At 47.6% G+C, this 26,570-nt stretch overlaps 1 protein-coding gene across 7 annotated transcripts in view; it reads right to left on the reverse strand.

Annotated features, from left to right (window-relative positions):
* Nucleotides 1-26,570, reverse strand: part of LOC147017948 (uncharacterized) — a 189,027-nt gene that overhangs the window by 24,697 nt on the left and 137,760 nt on the right. For all 7 annotated transcript variants that reach the window (XM_085897081.1, XM_085897085.1, XM_085897082.1 and 4 more), the window contains 6 exons: nucleotides 23,516-23,689; nucleotides 22,940-23,020; nucleotides 22,504-22,616; nucleotides 2,651-2,709; nucleotides 1,628-1,717; nucleotides 945-988 (listed from right to left, as the gene is read on the reverse strand). In XM_085897081.1, the coding sequence (XP_085753207.1) occupies nucleotides 945-988; nucleotides 1,628-1,717; nucleotides 2,651-2,709; nucleotides 22,504-22,616; nucleotides 22,940-23,020; nucleotides 23,516-23,689 (561 nt within the window). The remainder of the gene's footprint in view (nucleotides 1-944; nucleotides 989-1,627; nucleotides 1,718-2,650; nucleotides 2,710-22,503; nucleotides 22,617-22,939; nucleotides 23,021-23,515; nucleotides 23,690-26,570) is intronic.

Below are 26,570 nucleotides of genomic sequence, written 5' to 3' on the forward strand. Positions count from 1 at the left end.
ATATCGCGTGGCTGGGGGCAGTAAAAGTCGAGGTTAAGAATGATGAAACAATTTTGCAGTTATAAAATTTAAATGTAGAGATGGTGAATTAGCATGCATGATGGGAAGAGTTGTGAGGTTGGACAAATTTCTATTTATAGCCCTCAGATCTAAGGGACATACGCGGCCATAAGTGTGACAGAAGATGTGACAGAAGACACAGGACAGAATAGCCAATTATATAACAGCGCGATGTCGCTGCGCTGTAATAAGAACAATAATTTGGCGTTTTAATGATCTCCCGACGTATACTTTCGTGATCTAGTCTGGCATCTTTATCAGCCTTGGTAGTTATGAAAACACTCGAGAACAGGAATAAAAGCTGTTATATAAAGACTTATGAATTGACTCTATAGCAGACTTTTCCAAGTATAATTTGTACACATTTACCTCAGAAGTGTAGATAGATGCAATTTCAAATCTTCCTGCCAGAAGACTTGGCTTGCACCAAGTCCTTTTCAAGACTGTGGGGGTTAAGTATTCTATGAATACCATCTTGTCTAATAAAGTGGTGTCTATTCCTGAAAACTGCCCTGGCTCAGTTTTACAACATAAATTTCTGCATTGGTGATACTTGGCTTCACAGATAAACAAAAGAGGAAGGAAACATTGCTAAGCCCAGATGCTGCCTCCTGGAAGCACACTAGACAGGCGAACCGATGTTTGTTGACCATATATATTGTGATATCGGTTTATTGCAATTTACGCATGAAAATGTTGAGAGTTGATGATTTTTGAATGCGCTCTTAAAAGTTGATTAGATCTATCAATCTAGAGTAAATTTCCACAAAAAATAAAAATAAAAAACAAATTAAAAAGTTAGCGATAACATTCCAAATGATTGTCAAACATCTCTGATAAAGTTGAACCTAAAGTGAGGAAGCAAGCAAAGCAAACTCACTTACAAAGCCCACTCCAGTCTCTCCAACTTGATAGAATTATAGAGAACCTGGGGAGTGAGAAACATGATATTACAAATGATACAAAAAAAACAAGAATAAATATAATTGAAATCAACAATTTACCAGTGTACAATTTTGCACACATTTTGGTCGCACACAATATGTTCGCTTTGGGTCGCATATTGGACATTTCCCTAATGATCAGATACGCCTTATTGAGGGAGCCAAATTGATCAAACTCGAGATCAGTGGAGATTGAAGAGGGGGAGGGGGGGGGAGAGTAATCAAAATATTCTGTGCATAAAATGATACATGTACGGACAGATGATCCCTCCCCACGCCATGAGCCGGAAAAGGCTGCCAAGGCAGTTTCATTAGCTTGGGGGCACAATGCTGGATGAATCACCACACCAACACAGGGTAGTCGACTAGCTCACTCCCAGCAAGCTGGTACTCATTTTTACTGACCTCGGAAGGATGACAGGCTGAGTCAACCAGTCTGGTGTTAATTTGGCATGGTTGGGCTTTCAACTCAGGAATTTATGATCGCAAGCTGATGCCTTTACCATTTGATGCATATATATATATATATATATATATATATATATATATATATATATATATATATATATATATATATATATATATAAATATAATGAAAGAAAAAAGGACAAATTCCACCACACCATCAACATTTCCTTTGAGAAGTTTCCACCATTATTCATCCCAGCCAGGTTGTCTATGAACATCTGTTTGCTCATTTTCTTTCCAATGTTCTGTTGGAAAAGAGGAAAGAAATAAAATCAAGAGTGTGAACTCAAATTAACAATCAACAGAAAGACAAAAACTGAGGCAGAGAGATCACTTGGCAAAGCATTTTTTAATAAACGCTGATATAAAACACTCAGCTCAATTCTGTATTGCACGTTGTTTCAAATGCAGCGTACGTGCATTTTTTTTTTTTTTTTTTTACAATTATTCTCGGACTAAATATGGCCAAAGCAAGAGCAAATTTGAAGTGTTAAACTGCTATCACATAAGTATAATGTAGATGGAAGCAAACCCTCTATCACCAGACACATTATATACAAGGTTTACCATTACAGGAAAACTAAAACAGCGCAGTAGAGCGCATACCTCTGCCAGGCTGAACAGTTTACATTTTGTATCCCACTGATAGGCCAGATCTGCATCCTTACCTTAAAACCAAAATCTAATCAGCTTGTTCTTATCACCTACCCATCTCATCCACCAAGTTTTGTCATAATCCGTCCACAACTTAATCATGTTATAAATCGGTTTTGGAAAAAAAAAATATATATATATATATATATATATATATATATATATATATATATATATATATATATATATATATATATATATATATATATATATATCAGGATCTTCATCAAAATCGAATCAATTCGTCCTTGTCAAACACCCAATGTGTCCACCAAGTTTTGTCACAATTCGTCCATACCACTTTGAGGTATTGTACAATGTATTGTTTTTGGCTCTATCTCTCAATGGTGAATAATTACTTTCAAAAAATTGTGCTCACAGACAAAGACGTGAAAACATAATCTGGTGGCGGAGGTAAAAAGCAGAGGATAGAGCTTGGAAGATGGGAGCTCAACGATACGACAAGACAATGAAAGGCTATAGCAGGATCAAATGGTCATGGGTGGGGGTTGAGAGAAACTCACAGGACCATGGAGGTCAGTGTTGAGAAGCATAACAGAACACGTCAGTGTGTGCACACCATCTGGAATTTAAAAAAATAAATTCTGTCACATATGAGACATTGCATTGCAAATATAATAAATTACATTAAAAGAAAAGAAAAGAAAGACAAACACTTTACCCTCAAAAAAAAAAAACAGTTGATTTTAAAATCATGAGAATATTCACTTGTAACCAGTTACTAAAAAAATTTAATGACGAGCAAAGAGATAACAGGAAGGCATTTGGCCCTTCAGTCCTGTGCTACATCTGTAACCCATTTACTTCACCGTTTTATCGTCTATACTATGTACCAATCCTATTCTCAGCAGCAACTTCATATCCACATACGCCTTGATAATCAGCGCGTCACATCACTAAACAAGGAATTATGCTGGAGTTCCGTCACACAATTGCCCATTATTTTTGAGACATCATGGCATTCACAACGTAAATGCATACGAGACAGCCAGCTTTATGCACACATCAAAATGACAGTGCATGTCTCAAGATGCAGCACCCGCCAGCCTGACAGCGTAAAACGAGGCACTGTTGGCCAGCACTGCACCAGGATGGGTTTTTTATATTAGACACCATGGAGGAAATAATCCATGAGCAGACAGCTCAGAGGTGAACATGCTACCAACCAAGTTAAGCTGCCATTGTTTAGCCGGCAACATCCCACCTTCCATGGAGAACTCCCAGTTAAGTACTAAACTGACTCAACTCTACTGCACTTGTGATATTTGATAGGAACATGTGCATTTTATTTACATCAAGTAAGGTTGTGTCGTTGTGATGCATTTGAAGGTCAAAATGGTCGTCACCCTGCCTGTAACATTTTATGCAAAATCTCCAAGTGATTGCACAATTACATGCAAACCATCTCATTATTTACCGTTTGTGTTGTAACTATTAAGTTTGTCAGACTATTTGTTTTGTTTCAGGAATGAATATCACTGCAACAAGGATGTGGTCATGGCAAAAAGAGTAATCCGAACAGTCAACACTTGTTAGATTAATGGTTATCCAGATGAAAAATGGCTGGCAGGATGGCCTCGAGGTATGCACACATGGCTCTAAACTGTCCAGCCTGGGTTTGAATGCCAGCCCAGCCATAAAATATTGTTACAGATTCGCGCCCGCAGGCGTGCTGACGGCCACGTAACTCGAATCGCGGCACGTCGCCCACCGGACGGACAATCCAGTCGTGACCCTCTCGGACTAACGCCGGGAACCAGTCACGGGTGGACCTTTCGGTCTCACCGCGATCGAGCCAATCAGCCCCCGCGTGGGATAGGGTTGCTCGCCAAATTCGACCTACCTAAGTACCCACACGGAGGGTAGACCGGGCGATCGCACCTCGCCGCAGGTCGACTTCGGACACGGGCCACTTAAGCGACCCGTTCCGTACTATCGGGATAACCGAGCGGTGTTATCGTCGGCCTCGACGGTTCGATTAATTATCGGGCGTATTCAGCCCACTACCAACCCTTTACGTGAAGCAAGATGAGGATTCAATGAAAGAAATGACGAAGCGAAGCGGGAAACAGTTCAACACAAAGCACATTTATTCGCGATGAACGGAAAGCGCACATATACAATTCCACCAAAAGCACATAGAAAAGAAGAGAAACACAATGCAATTTTACACAAAAAGCAAATGCGACAATGCAGATCTAATACCGATTACGCGAGCACACGGCAACACTTATACAATTTTACTTCACAGACGGCGCCGACAACACATACCCAAAACCAAGGAAAAGAACACCCTCAAAGATGAGGCGGGCCTGAGGCCGAGACCGGGTCGGGCCTACCCATCTGGTGATGAGACGCGGAGCGGCGATGGTGCCTCAACTCCGCGGGCCTCGCGGGCAGTGTCTGGTAGGGGGTGGGAAAGGGGCCCCCTTGGTCGCACTATCTCAGCGCGGGGGGAAACAGGAGGGGGTTGCTGATGCTCGGGGAAGGGAGGATTTCTACTCTGCCTCGAGTCCCGCGACGAGCGTCTCCACCTCGGCCAGGTCGCGCCGTCGGCCTCCCTGGTGTGCAGCTCCCGGCACGACGCGAGCACCCCCTCGTCTGCCCTCGCCGCCTCTCCACAGCTCCGTCCCCTTCGCTCCGACTCCAACGCACACGACGACGACCAACTCCTTCTTGCTTCTTCTTCCCAACTCCACCGACTGCGAAGTCTTAACTCCCTTGACTTGACGAACGCGGTCGCTTATATAAGCCCCGTGGCTTCGCTCTCTCATCTTTGACCCCCTGCCTTCGACCTTTCACCTCGCTCCCCATTGGCCCGAGAAAAAGTGGGCGTGAATGCATTTTGATCCATAAATTTGCATATAGCGATCGCCCTCCAACGCCCTGGAGGCGGGGCCAAATCGCCCCTCGCTCACCGATTGGACGGAACAAAAGTGGGCGTGTCGTTTTTGATCCGTTTTTGAAGCGGAAAATCCGTGGTTTTGTACACGCTGTTCGGCGCGCGCCCTGCACGAGTCCAACACCGGTACCCACAAGCGGCGCAAGAACGGTGGCGATGCGACGGTTGCGAGGTGTGACGTGAAGCGGCGCCGCGGTGGGTGGTTGATGTTGTGGTTGGTGGTGGTGGTAACAATGGCGGTTGGTCCAAAATAAAGATAGTAAAAGAAAAACGGCTATCTTGAAGAGTCGCAGCACGCATAAATGACATGTATTCCCACTAGACAACGGGTTTGGGCCTAACTACACATATACTTACCGAGATATCTCACCTAAGGGACCTGAATGGTGGTTTGCGAATTTGGTAACCACAACACTACCCCCTCCCCTTTTTACAGACTCGTCCCGAGTCGTCAAATTTTCGTGTGCCATCATGTGTAGTTTTCCCCTAGTACATTTTACCTACGGATCCCTGAGTGCGACATTCATAGTATTCGTGTCCCCAAAATAAATAACCTGAGGGCTGCGTAACTACCTAAACAAACTCACTCACACGGACGACTTAAATAAAATTGCCGGCGCTAGGACAGACATGCCGGGGGCGCACTCATATGTACAGTACATCTTAACCTTACCTTACAAATTTTACACTAAACCATGGCCCAGGATCAATGAACTCTGCAAAAGAAAAGCAGTTAGCAGGGAGCCAGGCTGCTCGCATGCAGTCTCTGGCTCAAAACAATGCAAGTGACAGGGAACGTGGCTGGCTGCTCACATGCAGTCCAAGGCCTTCCCTTTTGAACTGAACGCAGTGAACCACAACGGTGCATGGGCTGCACAACGCAGTCTCCGTGCCAGCTCAAGTGGCACACGCAATGAGCACAACGAATGGATGGGTGAACACAAACACGGTGCACGGGCCGCCACTGCAGGCCCGTGTTGTAGCTGCCAACAGGGCAGTTCTTGCAGCTTGCAAACTGTTGCCTTGCGGATCCTGGCGCACATGGAAATGAACAGGGGGGGGGGGGCAAAGCAAAATTGAACGGGGCTGGTGTACGTGGGCAGTGGGCATGGCATGGCAGCAGGCAAACACAGCCCGCCGAAGAAGGCCGCTGCAGGCAAACACAGCCGGCAGATGAACTGGCCGGCACAGGCCTTGCAGAAAAACAGCCAGCAGATGAACTGGCCGGCACAGGCCTTGCAGCACAGCAGCTGTAGACGATCCAGCCGGCACAGGCCTCGCAGCAAAACAACAGCTGCCGATTAAGTTGGCCGGCACAGGCCTTGAAGAAAAATAGCCAGCCGGCTGAAGTGGCCGGCACAGGCCTTGAAGCAAAACACGGCCAGCCGATGAAGTGGCCAGCCTTTGCCGTTCAGTGGAGGTTGGTGGAGGGAGTGCGGTGGTGCTGGCCACTCGGAAGGCGGGCTCGGACCTACCTACCTGTCTCCCTCCCAACCTATCGCCTTTGCCTGTCACTGTACATACCCACTCCCTTAATTTGTCAAACCCCAATTTAGCCCCAACTTATTTTTTTGTTGTTTTTATTTTTACTTCCCCACTATAAATCGTCCCCTAACCCCCTTTATCGTCCTTGTTCGGCTAACCTATTCTGTCACCTAGCCTACTCCCAACCCCTACGTTCCCTTCCCGGAGGGGAATAAGGGAGAGCTTGCGTCCTGTGTCGAGGCCCAACGAAGCCTCAGAATGGCCTCCCCAGAGTTCGGCGATCTATAACCAAAGTGGGTCCAGCGGCCCACAACGACAGCGAGGGGATGGATGGTGCGGAGGGGTACATCTCCTAATCTACCCTATCCATTTAACTGCTAAACTACCCCGGGGCTTTCAACAAGCGCCTCTCGCTTAAACTATTGGTTCTAACAACCCAGATTCCCGTCGCCTGTGTTGGTGTCCTCACAATTTCGGGCCTCGCCCCCCAATTTTCTCTCCGTGCCCTCACACGGTCTCATGGCTGGGACACGTGGCTCCCTTTGGCAGGCACGACCCTCTGCCGAATCTCCTGCTATGGCACCCCCGGGCACTACACTGCCTCCGAGCCTACCAGCTCCCTAACACCGGGGAGTGCCCCCCATGGCACCTCCCCTGAAACGCACACGTGGCAGGCTGGCTTCCCAGGCCCCTTTCCGAGGGTCACCCTTGCCCACAACACTGCCCACGCGGCTAATGGCGCCCCGGGCCCCCGCACCAAGCAGGCGCACCCGTGCCCACTACGCTATCCCGGCCCCCCATGGGCCCTTGGCCTACCACGGCCGACTAGCCTGGTGCCCGGGGTACCCACTCAGCGATACTCACCTTTCGCAGCCACGCTCCCAAGCCCGTCAACAGGGCTCCTGCACCCCTCCAAATGGGTTTCGAGCCTACACTCCCACCAACAACAAAACAACCTCCATTTTTCAATTTGACTAACCCCCTAACTCACTTTATACTGACCCCGGGGTCCCTTGGGCGGGAGTCACTCCTCCCCCCAATCACTCATCGCACCATGCATTCCCCATTCGCTCCACTCACAGACCCGCTGGCCTCACTCACTCAACAAGTACTCACCTCACAACTCACCAACTCTTCAACACACACACCGCTGAACTCTGCCATCCTGCTAACTACATCCCCTAACTAGCTCGTGCTCCCACGTCGTCCCTTAAACTATAGCACGTTCCTTTTAACACTACGTAGCTAAGCTACGTCCCCTCTACACATTCACAAGTCTGTCCATGTCCTCAAAATCAATCATTTTATTTCCCAACCTAAATCTGGCTACAATCCCTCTAACTAATCCATTCCACGGACTCCATGAGGACTTACCCCTGCCCCATGAAGTCGGTCTAACTAAGCTAACCCTTCCCCCTAACTAGTTTCCATCCTGTGCCCAGGTCAAGGGGGTCTTCCACCCCTTGCCCAGGAATTCTGTGTACCCGAAAGTGAGGCTTGTTCTTTTTTTTTTTTTCCATGCGCATCACCAGCGCGGCAACTCAGAGCTCGCGCACTTTGCACCTGTCCGTGACGTCATGCAGCTGCACGTGTACCTCGTCCCTCCTTGGACGGTACCATCCGGCCGGGATACCCCTCCTGCCGGATTCCAACCACACGTGCAGCCATGACGTCACCGTGCGCATAAAAAAAAAAACCACAAGCCCCACGTCTCGAGGGGTTCCCCACGCGAACACATGTGCTTTGCCCGTTGGAGCTTAACACACACGATCGCGTGGAGAACCCGTCCGGTCCAAATCCGTTTACCTGCCTAAACTTTGTCCGTCCGCGGGATCGGCAAATCCACCGCTGGCGTTTCCGGACCGGGACTTCACTCACGCAAGCGAGCACGTGGTGGTCTCGTGCGTTGCACAGCACGAACCTCGTGCTCACTGCTGGGTGAACCCAGCACGGTCCCCGAAACAACTACAGCCGCTACTCGGCTTTCGTTTCTCCCATGTCGCCGTCTCCGTCTCCATTCGACCCACGCACACCTGCGTGTTACGACGCACACACTCCACTCCATCACATTCACACCGGGAGACGCGGCTGCGTGCTCCCGCATGCCAACCGACATCTCCCTCACATACCGCTCTCACACACACACGGTCTCCCTTGCATAACCCATACCACTCACACGTGGTGCCCCATTAACTCGTGCCTCACTCACACACGCGGGGGCACTCACCCGCGGTGCCTCATCCACACACGGCCCCTCACTCACACACGCGGGGGTACACACCCGCGGTGCCTCATCCACACTGGCCATTCCATCCACACACATGGCCTCTTCCACACACGGTGCCCCATCCACACACGGCGTGCTGGGAAGCACGTACTCTGGCACCATCGCCACCACACCACTCACACACGGGGTCGCTTCCACACACGGGGACGCACTCACACCTTGCACCACACACACAGGGACAACCACACTGGGGATTCGAGTCCCCACAAGGGTCTCCGGGGCCTCTATACCCCCCAAGCTCTCCGTGCACCCGTCCACAGCACTCCTCCTCTCAACCTCGCAAAGCACGACCGAACTCACCTGGTCGTGACTCGCCTCAAGGGGGCATACTCCCTCCCCTCGTTCCTGGAGGAGGCCATCCAGGTGCTCGCACTGGGTCCCTACACGCTCCGCGAGCTCAACCTCACTATCCTCCACTACCTCCGTGTGTGTGTGCGCGTCACTTACCCCGTCTTCATCGTGTAGTCTCTCCTCTATTTTTTCTGTCTCCCGTGTCTCTATACATTTATAAGTTTCTGTTGTCGTCACCTCGTGTCTCGTCTCACACGTTTTGGTCTCCCCATTTAATTTTTCCCTTTTGGTCACCGTCGATTCCTCTGTCACGACCCTCGCCCAACACGCCCCCTGAATTATTTTTTTCACCCGCCTCCACCGCGGCCTGTCAGCCGTTGCACCCCCTTCCAGCTCGTTCGCTTCTACACGTGGAGTCGCCATTTTGATGTCCCTGGTCACGGCCTTCATGCCCGCCTGCAGGCTTCGGCCCATGTTCTGCGTCTCACCCCGCAGCTTTTTAGTTTCTTCCTTCATATTTGTTTCCATTTTTTGTGTATTCGCATCCATCTTTTGTGTATACGCATCCATCTTTTGTGTATACGCATCCATCTTTTGTGTATACGCATCCATCTTTTGTGTATACGCATCCATCCTTTGTGCATCCGCATCCATCCTCGCTGTCATAGCCGCCAGCATGGCGAATAGCTGGGCCATGTCGGGTGCGCTTGGGTGAGCCGTTTCGGCAAGGATCAGGGGGTTTTGGTGGAAAGGGGGAGGGGAGGTGTCATACACCGCGGCCGCTGCCGCACCTATTTCGGGCTCTGGGCTCAGTTGGGGGAGTTCATGTTCCTGCACGGAGATTCCATCCTGGACCATGGATCCTACACATTCTACATCCATTTCTAATACCCCCGGCTCCCGCTCGCCTTGAGACGCCATCTTGCTTCTCTTAAAGGGTTAATTTAAATCGCTCGTAATTTGGAGGGAATCGGGGGTCGCTTCTCTCACCCCTGGACCGATTCCCGTGAATTTAGCCGGAGACAGGAGAGCCCGTTTTCCTGTTCTCCGATACCAGTGCCGCGAGGAGGGCGATGGATTTGTATCGCACGACCTGACACCAGTGTTACAGATTCGCGCCCGCCGGCGTGCTGACGGCCACGTAACTCGAATCGCGGCACGTCGCCCACCGGACGGACAATCCAGTCGTGACCCTCTCGGACTAACGCCGGGAACCAGTCACGGGTGGACCTTTCGGTCTCACCGCGATCGAGCCAATCAGCCCCCGCGTGGGATAGGGTTGCTCGCCAAATTCAACCTACCTAAGTACCCACACGGAGGGTAGACCGGGCGATCGCACCTCGCCGCAGGTCGACTTCGGACACGGGCCACTTAAGCGACCCGTTCCGTACTATCGGGATAACCGAGCGGTGTTATCGTCGGCCTCGACGGTTCGATTAATTATCGGGCGTATTCAGCCCACTACCAACCCTTTACGTGAAGCAAGATGAGGATTCAATGAAAGAAATGACGAAGCGAAGCGGGAAACAGTTCAACACAAAGCACATTTATTTGCGATGAACGGAAAGCGCACATATACAATTCCACCAAAAGCACATAGAAAAGAAGAGAAACACAATGCAATTTTACACAAAAAGCAAATGCGACAATGCAGATCTAATACCGATTACGCGAGCACACGGCAACACTTATACAATTTTACTTCACAGACGGCGCCGACAACACATACCCAAAACCAAGGAAAAGAACACCCTCAAAGATGAGGTGGGCCTGAGGCCGAGACCGGGTCGGGCCTACCCGTCTGGTGATGAGACGCGGAGCGGTGATGGTGCCTCAACTCCGCGGGCCTCGCGGGCAGTGTCTGGTAGGGGGTGGGAAAGGGGCCCCCTTGGTCGCACTATCTCAGCGCGGGGGGAAACAGGAGGGGGTTGCTGATGCTCGGGGAAGGGAGGATTTCTACTCTGCCTCGAGTCCCGCGACGAGCGTCTCCACCTCGGCCAGGTCGCGCCGTCGGCCTCCCTGGTGTGCAGCTCCCGGCACGACGCGAGCACCCCCTCGAATGCCCTCGCCGCCTTTCCACAGCTCCGTCCCCTTCGCTCCGACTCCAACGCACACGACGACGACCAACTCCTTCTTGCTTCTTCTTCCCAACTTCACCGACTGCGAAGTCTTAACTCCCTTGACTTGACGAACGCGGTCGCTTATATAAGCCCCGTGGCTTCGCTCTCTCATCTTTGACCCCCTGCCTTCGACCTTTCACCTCGCTCCCCATTGGCCCGAGAAAAAGTGGGCGTGAATGCATTTTGATCCATAAATTTGCATGTCGCGATCACCCTCCAACGCCCTGGAGGCGGGGCCAAATCGCCCCTCGCTCACCGATTGGACGGAACAAAAGTGGGCGTGTGTCGTTTTTGATCCGTTTTTGAAGCGGAAAATCCGTGGTTTTGTACACGCTGTTCGGCGCGCGCCCTGCACGAGTCCAACACCGGTACCCACAAGCGGCGCAAGAACGGTGGCGATGTGACGGTTGCGAGGTGTGACGTGAAGCGGCGCCGCCGTGGGTGGTTGATGTTGTGGTTGGTGGTGGTAACAATGGCGGTTGGTCCAAAATAAAGATAGTAAAAGAAAAACGGCTATCCTGAAGAGTCGCAGCACGCATAAATGACATGTATTCCCACTAGACAACGGGTTTGGGCCTAACTACACATATACTTACCGAGATATCTCACCTAAGGGACCTGAATGGTGGTTTGCGAATTTGGTAACCACAACAACATCATCCCTGTATTCCACAGGTCCCAAGGGCGATTCATCAATGTGTGTGCCATCCCTCGGATGGACATTAAATTGGGCGTCCCGTCTGCCGGCATTAGTTCGTGGACGTTGAAGATCCCACGGTATCCTTCACGAAGAGTAGGCGAGCTATCACCAGCACCCTGAACAAATTGTCCTGATTTCCTATGACGGAGTGGTGACCAGTCCTGGATTGTAACCCTTGCCAAGAAACTGCTTTGACAGAACTGACGCTCTGTATCACATGGTACAGGATGAGCACGCTACCAACTAAGGAGAAATGAAATGAAGCATCAAATCTAATAAGACATTTTGCAGTTTCTCCTCACAACTGTGCTCATTTGAGAAATGTTTAACGATGGGAATCATCCTTTCTGGGAGGAAAAAACAGATGTGCATGACAGACCATGTACAAACAGGTCTTCCACTGGACAATGTGAGAACATTGGTCTTGGTATTAATGAAATCTTGCTTCAAGATCGGTGGATCACAATTCAAGACTTGAGAAAGAGTTGGGAACACCCACGTGAACACTGAATCACATTGGCACTGAAGGTTCGAGAAAAAAAAACAAGAACCATGAGGAGGGAACAAAAAGGTGCCTCGTCTCACGGTGGAACAGAAACTGAACTCATTACCTCCACCACCGAAGGTGAAGGAGGTTACTTTTTCACCCCTTTGTCTGAATTGTACACAGGATATCTCAAAAAAGTTGGACGGATGCAGATGAAACTTGGTGGACAGGGTAGGTGTGTGACAAGGAAAAGTAGATTCGATTTTGGTGACGATCCGGATCCGGACACTGGAATTTTTAAAGTGATTCTTCATCATTGAGAGACAGGGCCAAAAACGATATAGTACTGTATGGCATGATATTTCAAAAAATTATTGGGCCCGATTTGTTCTCGTGGATTAGGCATTACGTGGTGGAGGTATTTACAAGGAATTAAGGTACAGAAGGAAGCCATTCGGCCCATCATGCCTGCAACACAAAAATACCAGATTGAATCAATCCATCAATACCCCATACCCCTTCCCTTCATGTGCAGCCTTTTGGCTGCTACACTGGTACTCATTTCGCCGACCTCGGAAGGATGACAGGCCGAGTCAACCCCCCTGGTGTTAATTGAGCATCCAACTGGGCTTGAACTCAGGACCCTAAGATCCCAAGCCACCACCCTAACCGCTAAGCTAACACCAGGTTAAACAGTAAGCCAAATGCACTCGACTGAGCGCCCTTCAAGTTCGCTCTGTATTAACATCTTCATTGTTTTCACCGAGAAGGCAACACTTTCTTGTTGGATATGAAACCCTGAGCCACAGCTACAAGCTGAACTGAAGTGCCATTCAAGCGAGTGGAAAAGGCCAACTTCAACATTAAAAAAAAAAACAGAATTCCAACAATGTGGCATCAAGGTGCTTCCCATTACAGTTTGTGACCACACAGGAATTTAGCTAAATCTGGTACTTGTACGGCGTGCAAGAGTGAATGGAGACTATGACCATATGGTTTTGTATGATCGTCTAAAACTTGCAGTGTGCAAAATAGGATGCAGCCATTCCGAACATGACAATGCAGCCCCAGGGAGTTTTGCCTCACCCACAATATTCACCAGACTTGAGTCGAACAGACTTCCATTTCATCTCCAAAATGAAAAACATGACATGTGTAAGATGTTTTGCATCAGGCATTTGTTTTGATTATTCTTGGATACAAAATCTCGGCTCAAGGAACAGCGAAGCGACAGAGGATAAAACATGCAACGTACTCACAGTGGGACCCCAGTTGGAGACATTAAGCACAGAAATGAATGGAGATATATATATTACACACAGGGTGTCCCAAAAAATGTACTCACATTTTGGCTCCTCATAACTCATTGAATTTTTCATTTATTTTCAGATCAAAATGATCCTAATAATGGCAGAAGTACGAGTAGGTTTTGAAGAAAGAAAATTTATCATAAAGTGCTACTGGAAGCACGAAAACATCATGGAAGTGCAAAGACAATTTAGAAGTCATTTTCACAAAGATCCAACAATGCGATGCACCATTGCTCGCATCTGAGATAAGTTTGAAACAGATGGAACTGTGTGTGACATCCATAAGGAGCGTTCAGAAAGACCACGGTCATCAACCACCCCCACAAAGGAAAATCAATTGCTGGAAACCCTCCACCGATCCCCACGGAAATCTGTACCACAAATGGCTCGTGAGACAGGAATCCCAAAATCAATCGCCCATCGCATTTTGAAGTGAATTAATTGGAAAAGTTGCATTCCAACATTAATCCATTGATCCGCGTTATCGGCTGTGTTTGGAACGTGATGGTTGTCAGTTTGAACATTTGTAAACATACATTTATCCATTAATCTTGTTTCTAAGTCAATAAACAATGCATTTATTATCATTTAAAGAGCGAGTACATTTTTTGGGACGCCCTGTATATATAAACAGAACAGAAGGAAACAGTAACCTGCAAGTAAGAGGGTTGGGCTAGGTTGGGTTAATGGGGGGCGAAAACATTGTAGGGAGAGATGGGGGATGACATGAGATAGTGGTGCACTACCTAAGAGAAGCCTTTGAGAGTTAAAGAGGTTTCAGTGCAGGCACAGATCCATGAAGTTTAAACTAATCAGTTGGGGGCTGGTGAGCATAATGGTGGGGAATGTGGGGCCGAAATACTCATATGCCAATTTCCAAAAAATTGCACCCAAAATCCACACCACATATATTTAGAGGAAAGAAGATACACTTCAACATCACCAAAGACCAATGTTATGAGAAGCAACAGTTTGCCTCAGTGAGAAAGCATAGACACTATTTTAAATAAATATATATATAATCGAAACAGGAGTGTGACGAGCACTTCGCCGATCCCCATCGGACACAGTCCACACCAAAGCGTCACCTCCAACACGGAGGCTTTGGCCCGGTGACTGTCAAAGACAAAGATTATATGGTCATTATCAGTTAAACATCAAACGGAACCACCGATCCAGATTTCGGGCTTATTTGCCCTCATCAGGACGGTATACCGATAAATATCTAACCAATGATGACCACATCGGTGTGGAGTGTCCAATGAGGATCAGCGCAGTGCTCATCATACTACTTATGTTTTGATTTTTCCGCTGGTCACATCACGTGCCTTCTGGTTGAATGGCTTGCATTAGCAGGAACAATTGTCTGGGTGGCAGACTGATGGTTGTTCTGTGCGGATTATGCGGTTTTACCTCGTGAGACATAATCCGTGGCAATGCTCACCATAACAGTCAGGAGGTGCATCTGAGATTACATACATATATACATATATAGTGTCAATGTTGTATTCTTCAGATATATCCTTCACCAAATGGACCTCATGGATGCTAGCAAAGGCTTCCTGAAATACTCCTCAATCACATGGATGCACAAGCAGCAAGTAAATCAATCACAACGCCATGTGACCCAACTTAATTTAAAAACATCTGAATTATGCTTAGCTCTTTCAAGAATAAAGCAGACTCTCCCTGATTTTTGATTGAGCGTACTCTTATAAATACAAGTATTCTTATGAATCACTTCTATGAAGCAATTTCAAGTAAATTAAACCATTCATCGTATTTTGACTGGGATGATTGCAGCCCTTGAGGCATGGCAGCTTCTATACCAGTTCCCTGCTTCAAAAGATCATCATGATAATGTACCATGCCCTAAGCAGAGCATTCGTGCTGTCCAAGCAGTTACTGGGCTACAATCCTGAATGGGTCGACACTTCAACTCAAGAGGTCAGGCTAGAAATTTGGAATGTGTCCATGGTGCCGGCGATAGGTTGCCGACTGTTCACAAAGGACACCGTGGGATCTTTAATGTTATATCCAAATACATATATGCTGGCTAATGCTGACAGATGGAATGTCCAATTCAACGGCCATCCGAGAGATGGCACACATGTTGACGATTCACCCTGCCTGTGAAACACAGGGATGGCAGTTTATCGCTGGGTCGGGATTTGAGCCCACGCTGGGATGTGCTTACCTCTAAATAATCCTGCCAGCATGCTTTGAGAGATAAAGTTATTTCCTGACTCTGGTAATTACCATTTTCAGGAAGGGTGTTACATAAACATCATCCTTTAAATGCCTGGTGTTGGCTTAATGGTTTGGGTGGTGGGCTTTGGATCCTAGGGTCCCGAGTTCAAATCCCACTCAGCTGTTGAATTAATACCAGGTGGGGTTAACTCAGCCTGTCATCCTTCCGAGGTCAGCAAAATGAGTGCCAGCATGCTGGTATACAATGTCGGAGTGGCACCCCATCCAGGATTCTGCCCAATAGCCAAGGAGACTGCTGAAGCAGCACCAATGCTCTGAACAGAGTATGGTCTCAATCTCCTCCTTTGAAGGTGTTGTTAAGCACATTGTATGCCATGCACATCACATTTGATCACTTTACTAGATTTGTCATGTTTTATCATCATCAATTAAAATCATTGTTGTATATTTCTGTTTAAAAGGTCAGAAAGGACAGAACAAGGGTATTGTGCTTGCCTTTGAGCTGCATAACCCCAGTTTGATTATTGGCTCAACGATGTACAGCCGTGATGATGCATCACAAAGTGCACTCACTGTCTCTTGGATGGATGTGAAGCTGGTTGTCCTGTCCGCCAGCATTGGTTTGTGGATGTTAAAGATTGTATGGCCTGTCTTTCATGAAGAGCGGCGAGTTATGGCCTGCGTCTTGAACAAATTACAAATTGAACTTCGGGCCTGAAAAACGGGTTCGTTAAAGTGTGGGGATAAAAATTTCTCTCAGAAGACCCTACAAGAAGGTTGAAATCATCGGGACTGTTAAACAAGCAGTTGTGGTTGTAGTTTTGTGTAAAGTGGTGAATCAATCACCAACAAAAGCAACTGAAATCCTACCCAACCCAACTTTCTTTCTTGCAGGTTCCCAAGTTTCCTCTCCTCCTCCTCCTCCTCCTCTTATCATTGCTTCTTTTGTATTTGGAATAATTGGTTTGGGTTGTTCGCACGTGCAAATCTGAGCTGCTCGTTTCCACCTCACCAAAGCCGATTCGTCGTGTTTTGTGCGAGTCATTCGTCGAAGTGTTGCCATTTTGTCTCGTACAATATTTCAGGTTAATTAGTTCATCGTTTTCTACTATTAGTTACGTCATGTCAAGGCCTGAACGTATTAAGAATCAAGGCGTTCCCACGGAAAACAAGCGTCTCCTGCTTCTATTGCCTCAACACTATCCTGTCCTGTTTCCTACTTCTATTTCCCCTCCTCACTTCAAAAAAACAAAACAAAACAAAGCTGTTTGTTCAAAAAACAAAAACAATTTTTGTTTCACTCCATAACAATTTTCATTTCTGTTGAATGCCCTGCTGTTGGTTCTACACCCCCCCCCCACCCCCTCTCTATAAATTGAATCTGCATCACATATAAATACTACTTTGAAAAAACACAACAAACATTTTAAGAATGCAGTTCAACCCTTGAATCCATTCACAAATGCAAGACACGTGTTCTTCTTCACCACAATATGCGTCTATTCTTCTTCAAAAGGAGTATTTTTCTCAGGTGTTTGTCTGCTTTGCACCACCTCCACAATCACCCCCACCACCTCCTCCCCCCCCCCTCATTCAGCACAGCGTTTCTCCATGCCTTGAACAAGCGATCTAATCTCCGTTTGTCAAAGTTACAAATTTGGAATCGGTGAAAAAGCATCCACCGCCACCCAACCCCTCAAAGCTTCAAATCCCTGTGGTGGTCGTATGGCAGCTTAGCTGCCAGGGTAGCTATCATTTCTTGAAGCGCGACCGTGTCGCTGATGCAGTGCCCCTCTACCAGTACACACGCTGGAACTGGTACTCATTTCACCGACCTTGGAAGGACGACAGGCTGAGTCAACCCCCCGGTGTATTAATTCAGTGGCCGACGGGCTCGAACTCAGGACCCTAGGATCCCAAGCTGCCACCCCAACCATTGAACCAACACCAGGCTCTTCATCGCCCTGCTTTCTGCATTCCTCTTCACCACACCCTCTCAATGCTTCCCCCTCATCTCACCCTCTGAAACATTTCCCCACACACCACACACTCAGACCTTCACCTGCACCCCATACACTGAAAGATTCCTCCTCAACACACCCCAACGTCTCCCACCCCCCACCTCAACCCCCTCAACATCCTGCACCATCCCAACACCTCCTCCCCACCCCATCTCCAACTGTGTGGACCTCAAACATCCGAGGTCTCTGCTCTAACAGATCTCTCAACCCAGGTCCCTGCCAATAAACCAGACATCATCTGTTTCAAAGAATTCTTCCTCTCACATGATGTCCCAAACTATTTAATGTCTCTCCCCGGTTACTGTCTCCGAGTTGATAGGCCTGAACCATGCCCCAGCAGCGGAGTTGCCCTTTACATCAATAATTCAATTACTCACTGTCCTTGTTCTGCCTCTCACCAACAAGAGTACCTCTGGCTGAGATTTCCCCTCCGTTCCCACCTCTTCATCTATTTGTTGTGCCATCCACCAACAGTGATGACTCATACATACGAATGTATTCTGTATTTTGTACTTGAGAAGGTGGAGAAGATTCTGGCAACCCTCGACTGATTCTGCTACTGGACCGGACGGCATCTGCTCACGTGTCCTAAAAACCTGCTCTAATGATGTTGCACGTCCTCTCTCTACCCTTTTCACCCTGCCATTGTGCTCGGTCATCAGCCAACATCACAGCATTACATTAAGAAGGTGCAACAACTGATCCACCTCAACGACAGACCTCTCAGCTTACTTTCAATCATGAGCAAGGTCATGGAATCAATCACAGCAGTTGATATGAGATCCTTCCTTTTCTCCAACAGCCTCGTCTCAGATCACCAATTTGGTTTCAGTCCAGGTCACTCCACCTTGAACAGGCTGCATATACTCACCCAACAATGGATGGAGGCCCTCAATGTCAGACATGAGATCAGGGCCGTCTCTTTGAACATATCCCGTGCTTTTGATACAGTCTGGCATCCTGCCTTACTCTCCAAACTCTCTGCCGATGGCATGCACAGCCAACTCCACACATGGATTACTGAACTCCTCTACTCTCGTCGCCAGCATGTTGCTATCAACGGAATCCTTTAATCTCCTCTCCCTCTCAAGGCTGGAGTACCCCAACGCAGTGTTCTGGGCCCATTCATAAATAATCTCTGAATCTCTAGAAAATTCCCTTTATCTATTTGCTGATGACTCCCACCTTCTGTCATGACATCCCTCATCCTTCAGACAGGCAGCAGCCTGTTCCCTCTCTTCAGACCTTGAACAACAACAACAAAAAAAATCACAAGCTGATCAAACACTTGGAACATGTTTTTCAATCATGACAAATCCCACTCTCACTCTCTATGAAAGGACCATCTGGCAACTGCTCCCACCCCCTCCCCCATCTACTTTCTCAACAATCCTCTTGATTCCTGGCTCTCATGATCTTTCTTGGGCAAACCACATTTCAAAGTTGGCCTCCAAAGCCAGCTGCCAGCCGGGCATCCTCCGTCGTACAAAATCCTTCCTTGGCGTGCCTGAACTCGTATCCACCCATAAGGCCTTCATCCGTAGCTTGATGGAGGACTGTACGTACTTGGTCTTCGACATCTTCCCTCTGGGCTGGCTCCCCGTCATCATATCTTGCTCAGCTTGATGCTGTGGAAACGAAGGCCTTTAAGATGATTGGAATCTCACGCGACCAAGCCGAGTCGATGGGCCTACCACTTCGCCAATGCAAACAAGTCAGTGGTCTTTCTGTTTTCTACCACCTCCTTTCTGGTCTTGCACCATGTGCTTTTGGAATAAATTTCCACATTCTCTTTAAATCTCAACCTTTCCTCCAGGTTTTCAAGACAGCTGTTCACCACCATCTCAGATCATCCCCAATCCAAAACCATGAGCTCTTCGACCCTCGTTAACCCCACTCAAATCACTCCTTTAAAATTTCCAGTTTTCCCTTCTTGAAGTTTCCTTCTGTATCCATCTTGTCCACCCCATGCATAATCTCACCCCCCCCCCCATTTCCTCCCTACACCCATCGTTTGTCCAAGTTTTCCTCTATCTTGGCCATCGTCTGTTATGTACTGTTCCATTCAGTGTACTTCGTCTTCCACAAGCCAAGACTTATGCATACAAAAAAATCCCCTTCTTTGTTCTATCCGATTGTGCCTCCACTGCCGCCAATGTTGTCTTTTTACTCCATCACCTCGCTCTTCCGCGAGCCTGAATTGTGTAGAAATATAAATAAGTTTTCAGGAATGTTCACTGCATCTTGTTGTTGCTTGTCCAATGCATTAAATTATGATGCCTTGTGTTTTGACGTTACAACAGTGAATGTTTTAAACAAAATCACATCTCCTGGATATTTGACATTGGTAGCAAGCGCTCCCTACTCAGCTCTCAAACAGAAGCGTCAAAATTTAGACTTCCTTTACCCACTACAAGCAGAGTGTCACTTTTGGAGTATTTTCTCACAACTTCCTAAAAGCAGGCGGTGTTCCACAGGGTAGCGGTGTTCGTCCTGGTTCTCAGAGTAACTGTAGCCTCTCTGGAGAGCTTTCACTTCAATCGAAGGAAGGTAGTTGCATCATTAAGTGACAAACTAGTTTGGTACGAAGATTCTCTGATTATACATTCATTCATACATACATACAAACGGAGCATGTGCCACAGCACGACACTGAATCCACTTTCCATCGATACTCCAGGGGCCTCTGGACGGCCATCCCCCAGGCAGATGCCTGGCCCATTTCCATCTCTTAAGGATAGGACATTCCAGGCACCCACCCGAAGGGACCGCCTCAAGTTAACCTGAGGAGACAGCAGTCTGGTGGACAACACCTCAGCACCACTCCGCCACACACCTGAGTGAGTTTTGCACAAGTGTTTTGCGGTGGCCGGAGTGCAAATCCTGCCACCAATCTCCTCGGGAAGGTAACCAACCGCATGAGGACCTCTGCAGATGCAGTTGGTACCAGATATGGAAGGCCGTTGGCTCACAAGGAGCTCCTCCGCCCTTTGGCAGGTTGTGGATTTAATCCTGCTGGGTGTCCATATCCATACACATGGGTTCACATAACTGGTACTCAGGTACTCATGCACAGTTAAAAAATAAACAAAATGCATCCTTCAAAGATGCGAAGAAAGCTCAAAGGCGTACCAGCACAACAGTGGCTTTTGATGGAAGGTTTTCTCAGCTTGTGTCGGTAAGATTCTTCCATGATAATTGTGATATACATTACTGTAATGTGATTTACAAATTTAAGTGTACAAAATTAAGTTTATTAATGATACAATATAACTAACAAATTATAATGTTAGGTTTACAACTTACAAGATAAAAGTAGATCAAAGGAAAATGTACTGGCAAGGAGGAAGAAGAGGAGGTTCAGTAGCGTCCAGAATGGAAATATATATATATATATATATATATATATATATATATATATATATATATATATATATATATATATTTTAAACAGCAGCTTGCAAGTATCTCATCTGGAGCGGACTCTGAGAGAGTGCTGACAGAGGAGTAAGATGCACACAGACAGTCAAATTTGCTCCTCTTTTTGGCGCAACGGCATGAGCAGACACAACGACAACGTGCTCCACAAACAAAGAACGGCCATGCACCACCACTCACAGAATGGTGAAGGAGCTCTCAGTCTGTCAATCCTTCTTGATTACATATATTGCATCTTTGCAAGACATTCTAATTCTTTACTTTGGCAAAAACTGGGTAGAACAACATCAAAGCCTATGTAATAACAAGCAGTGAACCAATGGGAAAGTCCTCAGTGTTGTGTTTCATATTAAAACCATCAAACTTTGCTCAAGTTGATCAAATCAAGATAAGCTCTACTACGTCTTCACGACCATGTGAAATGCTTTCACAACATGACTCAGCTACTCAGAAGTGTTTAAGGGTGCTATCTGGAGACACGAAGAAAGCCTTAACACCATGAATTGGAGGCCCAGTCTATCATCGTGTTATTTGATGCTCTGGTATCCAAGACATTTGGGAATTGGTAGAATTTCTCCCCAAAATCCTGAGGCACATGACCTGATACTTGCTTGCAGCAAACAATCTGGCAGTCAGGTTCACCTGTCACCTCTGTTTTATGTCCTTCACCACCATAGACCAACCATCCCCCCTCCAAGAAGAACTACAGACAAGTTCACTGCCATGACTGCTGCTGAGAATGCTTCCATCAAACAACTACAAAGCAACTATGAAGTAAACAGTGATGGTACGTGATCACAACAAGAGGACAAATCAGGAGCATTGAAAAAAATGCGAACAACATTAAAGGAAAATTGTTATCATCCAAGATGAAACATCCATTAGCTTGCCTTCGGTGGATCTCAATGTAAAGTTATTTTGATAAAGATAGGAATTTTTGGATTGACTCATGTTTGTGAACCCCCCCCCCACCCCCCACCAAAAAAAAAAAGTGTGCGAACAAGTACGGTCCTGAGGGCTGTGAGTATGTTCTTAATAAAGGATGTGGGGGAGGAAGGGGGAAGAGGAATATGACGTTGTGGTCTGAACAGGTGAGACACTTGCCTTCCTCTAGGCCTCCGTCAGGATTGCTGTGGCAGTACCATCTTGAAAACTGAGCCAAGATGCGTTCGCGCTCCTGAGTCTCTCCCACCAACACCAAGGCTTTTAAAAACTTCCTGCCAAACCGGAGGACACAATGCAATCGGAGTTATGGAAACACATCGAGTCAAAAATATATAATTTTAAAAACAGCAGCTGGTAATGCCATTTTCGAGATGGTGTCACTAACGGTTTTTTTACATCAGAAAATAACAGATTGTATGGAAACGTGAGAGTTGGAAATCCAAAAGCCTAACATCTTCTATACAAGGCCTCAGGGTTATTTGTCATTGGAAAGACAAGGGTGAGAAGGGGGGGGGGGTGGGGTAACGAGAACAGATTTAGTTTTTTGCTGCAACCCAATGTTTTTGCTACCATGTGCAAAACCGAATTGTACCACCTTAATGCCTGATCAAGGCTGAGTCCAGTGAAGTCAAAAAGCATCAAGTATTCTTCACATACCACCCTGCTGAACTCATCACTGTGGGCAAGGGGAAAGTAAAAATACATATATATATATATTAAAGAACAATGTGAGCTTCAGCAAATAAGCAAGGGGAGGAAATAGGAACAGACCCAAAATGACATCAAAAAGAGCACGCGTCCCAGACAAGCGTCCGCGCACAAACGCACGTACGAGGGAACTCGGCCAGATCCGCAAACACATCACCAACAAACAACAAAACTGCTAAACAAGACGATTCCGGAACAGGCATCCTCAGAGCAGAGAATGTGGCCCAACATTTAAGAACAAGAAAGACAATATATAGATATTTCATCTTTCACCTTTGCTTTAAACGAGCTCCCAACAATAAGCGAGGTAGCAGTTTGGCGGCAAACCGCAACAGGTTCAAACAACAAAATTATGCTGACTTTGAGATAAACACCAAATTGAAGAAATGAGGAACCGATAAGATATTTGAGCGTTGGGAGGTTCACTGGTAAAGAGAGAATCAAATGCAATGCAAGCCAATACTTTCGGTACAGGTGCTGGGCAATGTCCGATCGCTTAAATCCATCCAGGTGGTAAAGCCTCTTGGCCATCTGACGAGCGGCATCTTGGTCGGGGTGACTCCCGTTAGCAGAAACGCCGGCAGTGTTTGAGGACCCAGTGGTGCTCATTACCACACAAGGGGCTGAAGGGCCATTGCTGATGGGTGAATAGGAGGGGGAGGATAAGAGGGAACAATTACAAGGTTGGAAAATGCAGGAAGTAATCAAGGAAGGCATACTTAACTACAGTAGAAAGCATCTCAAATACCAAAAAAAAAATTTGACGACAAAAGCTCAAATGGTAAAAAGGTTACGCCCTGGACAGACAGACAATTGCAAAACGCCGTCTGCTACGCTGCGAGGGGGGACGGGCGAACGAGGCCGAGAAATTAAAGTTACATTTCACACGTAAACACCACCGAGAATGAAGATAAATTAACTACAAACGAAGTCAGTTTACCTTCATCAAGCTTATCCAGCCATTTAGTCATCGGATGGAAGCCAAACCGAGCAAGGGTACGAGAGTAGAGGGGGAAGGAGTGTCGACCAATGAAACACAACACAATGTCCCACACGTGCGGAGAGTGATGCTAACGGGTGCGACGGCTGCAGTAAAAATGTAAAACCAAACCAGTCATGGAGTGCAGATACAATGGGCACTTGAAGCAAAAGCGACACCAGTACTACTACAATTATTCCACATTCATCGGAGCCAAGCCGGTGGAACTTTTTCGCCCAAATCTTTCATGGTTCTCAACCGAGGGTGGCAGGAATTTGATGCACGTTCGGGGTGCTGGCGATAACTAACCTACGCTTCGCGAAAAAGACAGTGGGATCTACAAAGTCCATCAACCAACACCGGCAGACAGGACACCCAGCTTATTTAACGTCCATACGAGGGAAGGCGCTCACAACGATGCCCCGCCCAGTCTGCGAAGCACCGGGATGGCACCAATCAGACAGTTTACCGGTCGGGTTGACACTCAAACCCAGGTGAGTGCACTCTTTATCGAGTGCAGCCTGTGGCTGCTGGTTGCATCATTTGGTTGGGACGCGGCTCTGCCGCTGATGCAGTGTCCCCCTTACCAGTACACTGGTGCTCATTTTGCAAACCTTGGAAGGATGACAGGCTGAGTCAACCTCCTGGTGTGGTTTAATTCAGCGGCAAACGGGGCTTGAACTCAGGACCCTCGGATCCCAAGCCGCCACCCGAACCACTAAGCCAACACCAGACTTCGGTGAGTGCACTACCTGTGCACCATCCTGTCGGACTCGAAACAGAAAGACAAAATGTAGTTTAAAAAAACATTTTTTTTTAAAAAAAAATCAAATTTGCAGATACGATTTTGCGTTGGAGACCGTGCATCCCTGCTCCCTAGCGACGGCACTGCGGTGGTTGTGGACCGTGGGATGCAGTAAAGTGTTCACAAGGTCCCAGTCACCATACAATACAGTAGAGGACATCCGGTAGTTTGTCACGGCTGGTGGTGAAAAGGCTTCGTTTTGTGAGAAAAACCCGACGATCTTATAATGGATCTGAAACAGGTGCATCCGACACGAACGTCCCCTCTGAAGGTCAACGTGGTTCACGACGCAGCAGGCCCTCCCCGCTGGCGCTGCAGCAGACGGCGAGTCGGCGATGCCTGGGATAAGACGGCCAAGCAGGCGGCACAGAGGCCACCACTGGACCAGTGAGGCCGTGCCATGCCGTGCCATGCCGTGCCGCTGTGGCCGGAGGGATGAAACAAGAGGAGAAACAACAACACCAAGTACAAGTGGAACTTCAAACCCCATTTAAACGTTGGCTCCGAGGACACCCACACAGCACGATGTGCGGACCATGGCACACCCCCGCCCCCCCCCCGGGTGTTTTGCTAGTCATACATTTTATAATTAGAGTGAAAACGTGCGCACACCACTCACTAACCACTACCCAGCACTACAAAAAAAACCTTAATACCCGGAGACCGGCCGGCCCGGATGACGTGTTCACCTGCGGCCTTGGAGCCACCACTCGGGCCAAGTTCCCAAAAGCCTGGGGACTCCACGTCACCACGGAGTGGGCCACCAACACGTGTCGGGCCGGGCCGAACCGCGGCACGCTGTCTACTCTGGGCTCGTTTAATCATCTACAGCTACATAGGGACAAAAAGAGACATGACACCCGCAATTAACCGATAACGGAGATTAACTTACAGTATCCTTCGCCACACAAGACCGCTTCGCTTCTGTGACCGCACAGCTTCAAAGATGTATGTATATGTATATATATATATATACATAAATACAAATAATTAATAATGTGGGACAGCGACTGGGCGGCGTCAATTCTCAACACTTGTTCCTCCTTGAGGGGGGCGTGGCCTAATATCGCTTCGTTTCCTCGCGGAAGTTACTATAGCAACGGCGAGATCAACCAATCAACGCGTGCGCCTCCTGCGACGTCCCATCGTCATGACGTTCCTGGAACGGAGCCAATCGGAAGACGCGCTTTCGCCGTGGAGATTGTAAAACCGAATCGCGACCGAACTTTGGCAATCTTGAATACAACCACAAACGTAATTACAATGATTCCAAATCAATCAATCAGGAATACGACTGATAATTAATTGTTGGGAATTTAAGGTACCTCAGTGTATAAATTCACGGACCGGTGTTTGTTTATTTACTTATTTGTCGCGGTGCTCCTCCTACAGTTGTGGGCCCATTACATCCACACTTGGCTGCATCGGATCAGCATGACCCCAATTCATGTGTCGGGCGTTTCTCTCTTCGCCGGTGGTCTTGGGGCGACGAGAGGGGGAGACGCAAATCCTCCAGGTAAATGTGTATCGTGCAGCGCCGCCTCCATGTGTGAGGTAGTATTACACGTCCCACCATTTCCAGTGATGTGTTCTTGTCCCCACGTTTCCCAGTGCAGTGAGGTGTTTCGAATGACGAGCAGGAGGTATGTTTTTGCGTCATGTACGTATAGTCTAACCAGGGTTATTTTTTTTTTCAGGAGCGATTGAGGCAGCTGTCAGTTGCCTACACACCGC

Source organism: Eptatretus burgeri, chromosome 10 (assembly GCF_056783735.1).
Source record: "Eptatretus burgeri isolate ZD-2024b chromosome 10, Ebu_testis_v1, whole genome shotgun sequence".
NCBI lineage: Eukaryota > Metazoa > Chordata > Myxini > Myxiniformes > Myxinidae > Eptatretus > Eptatretus burgeri.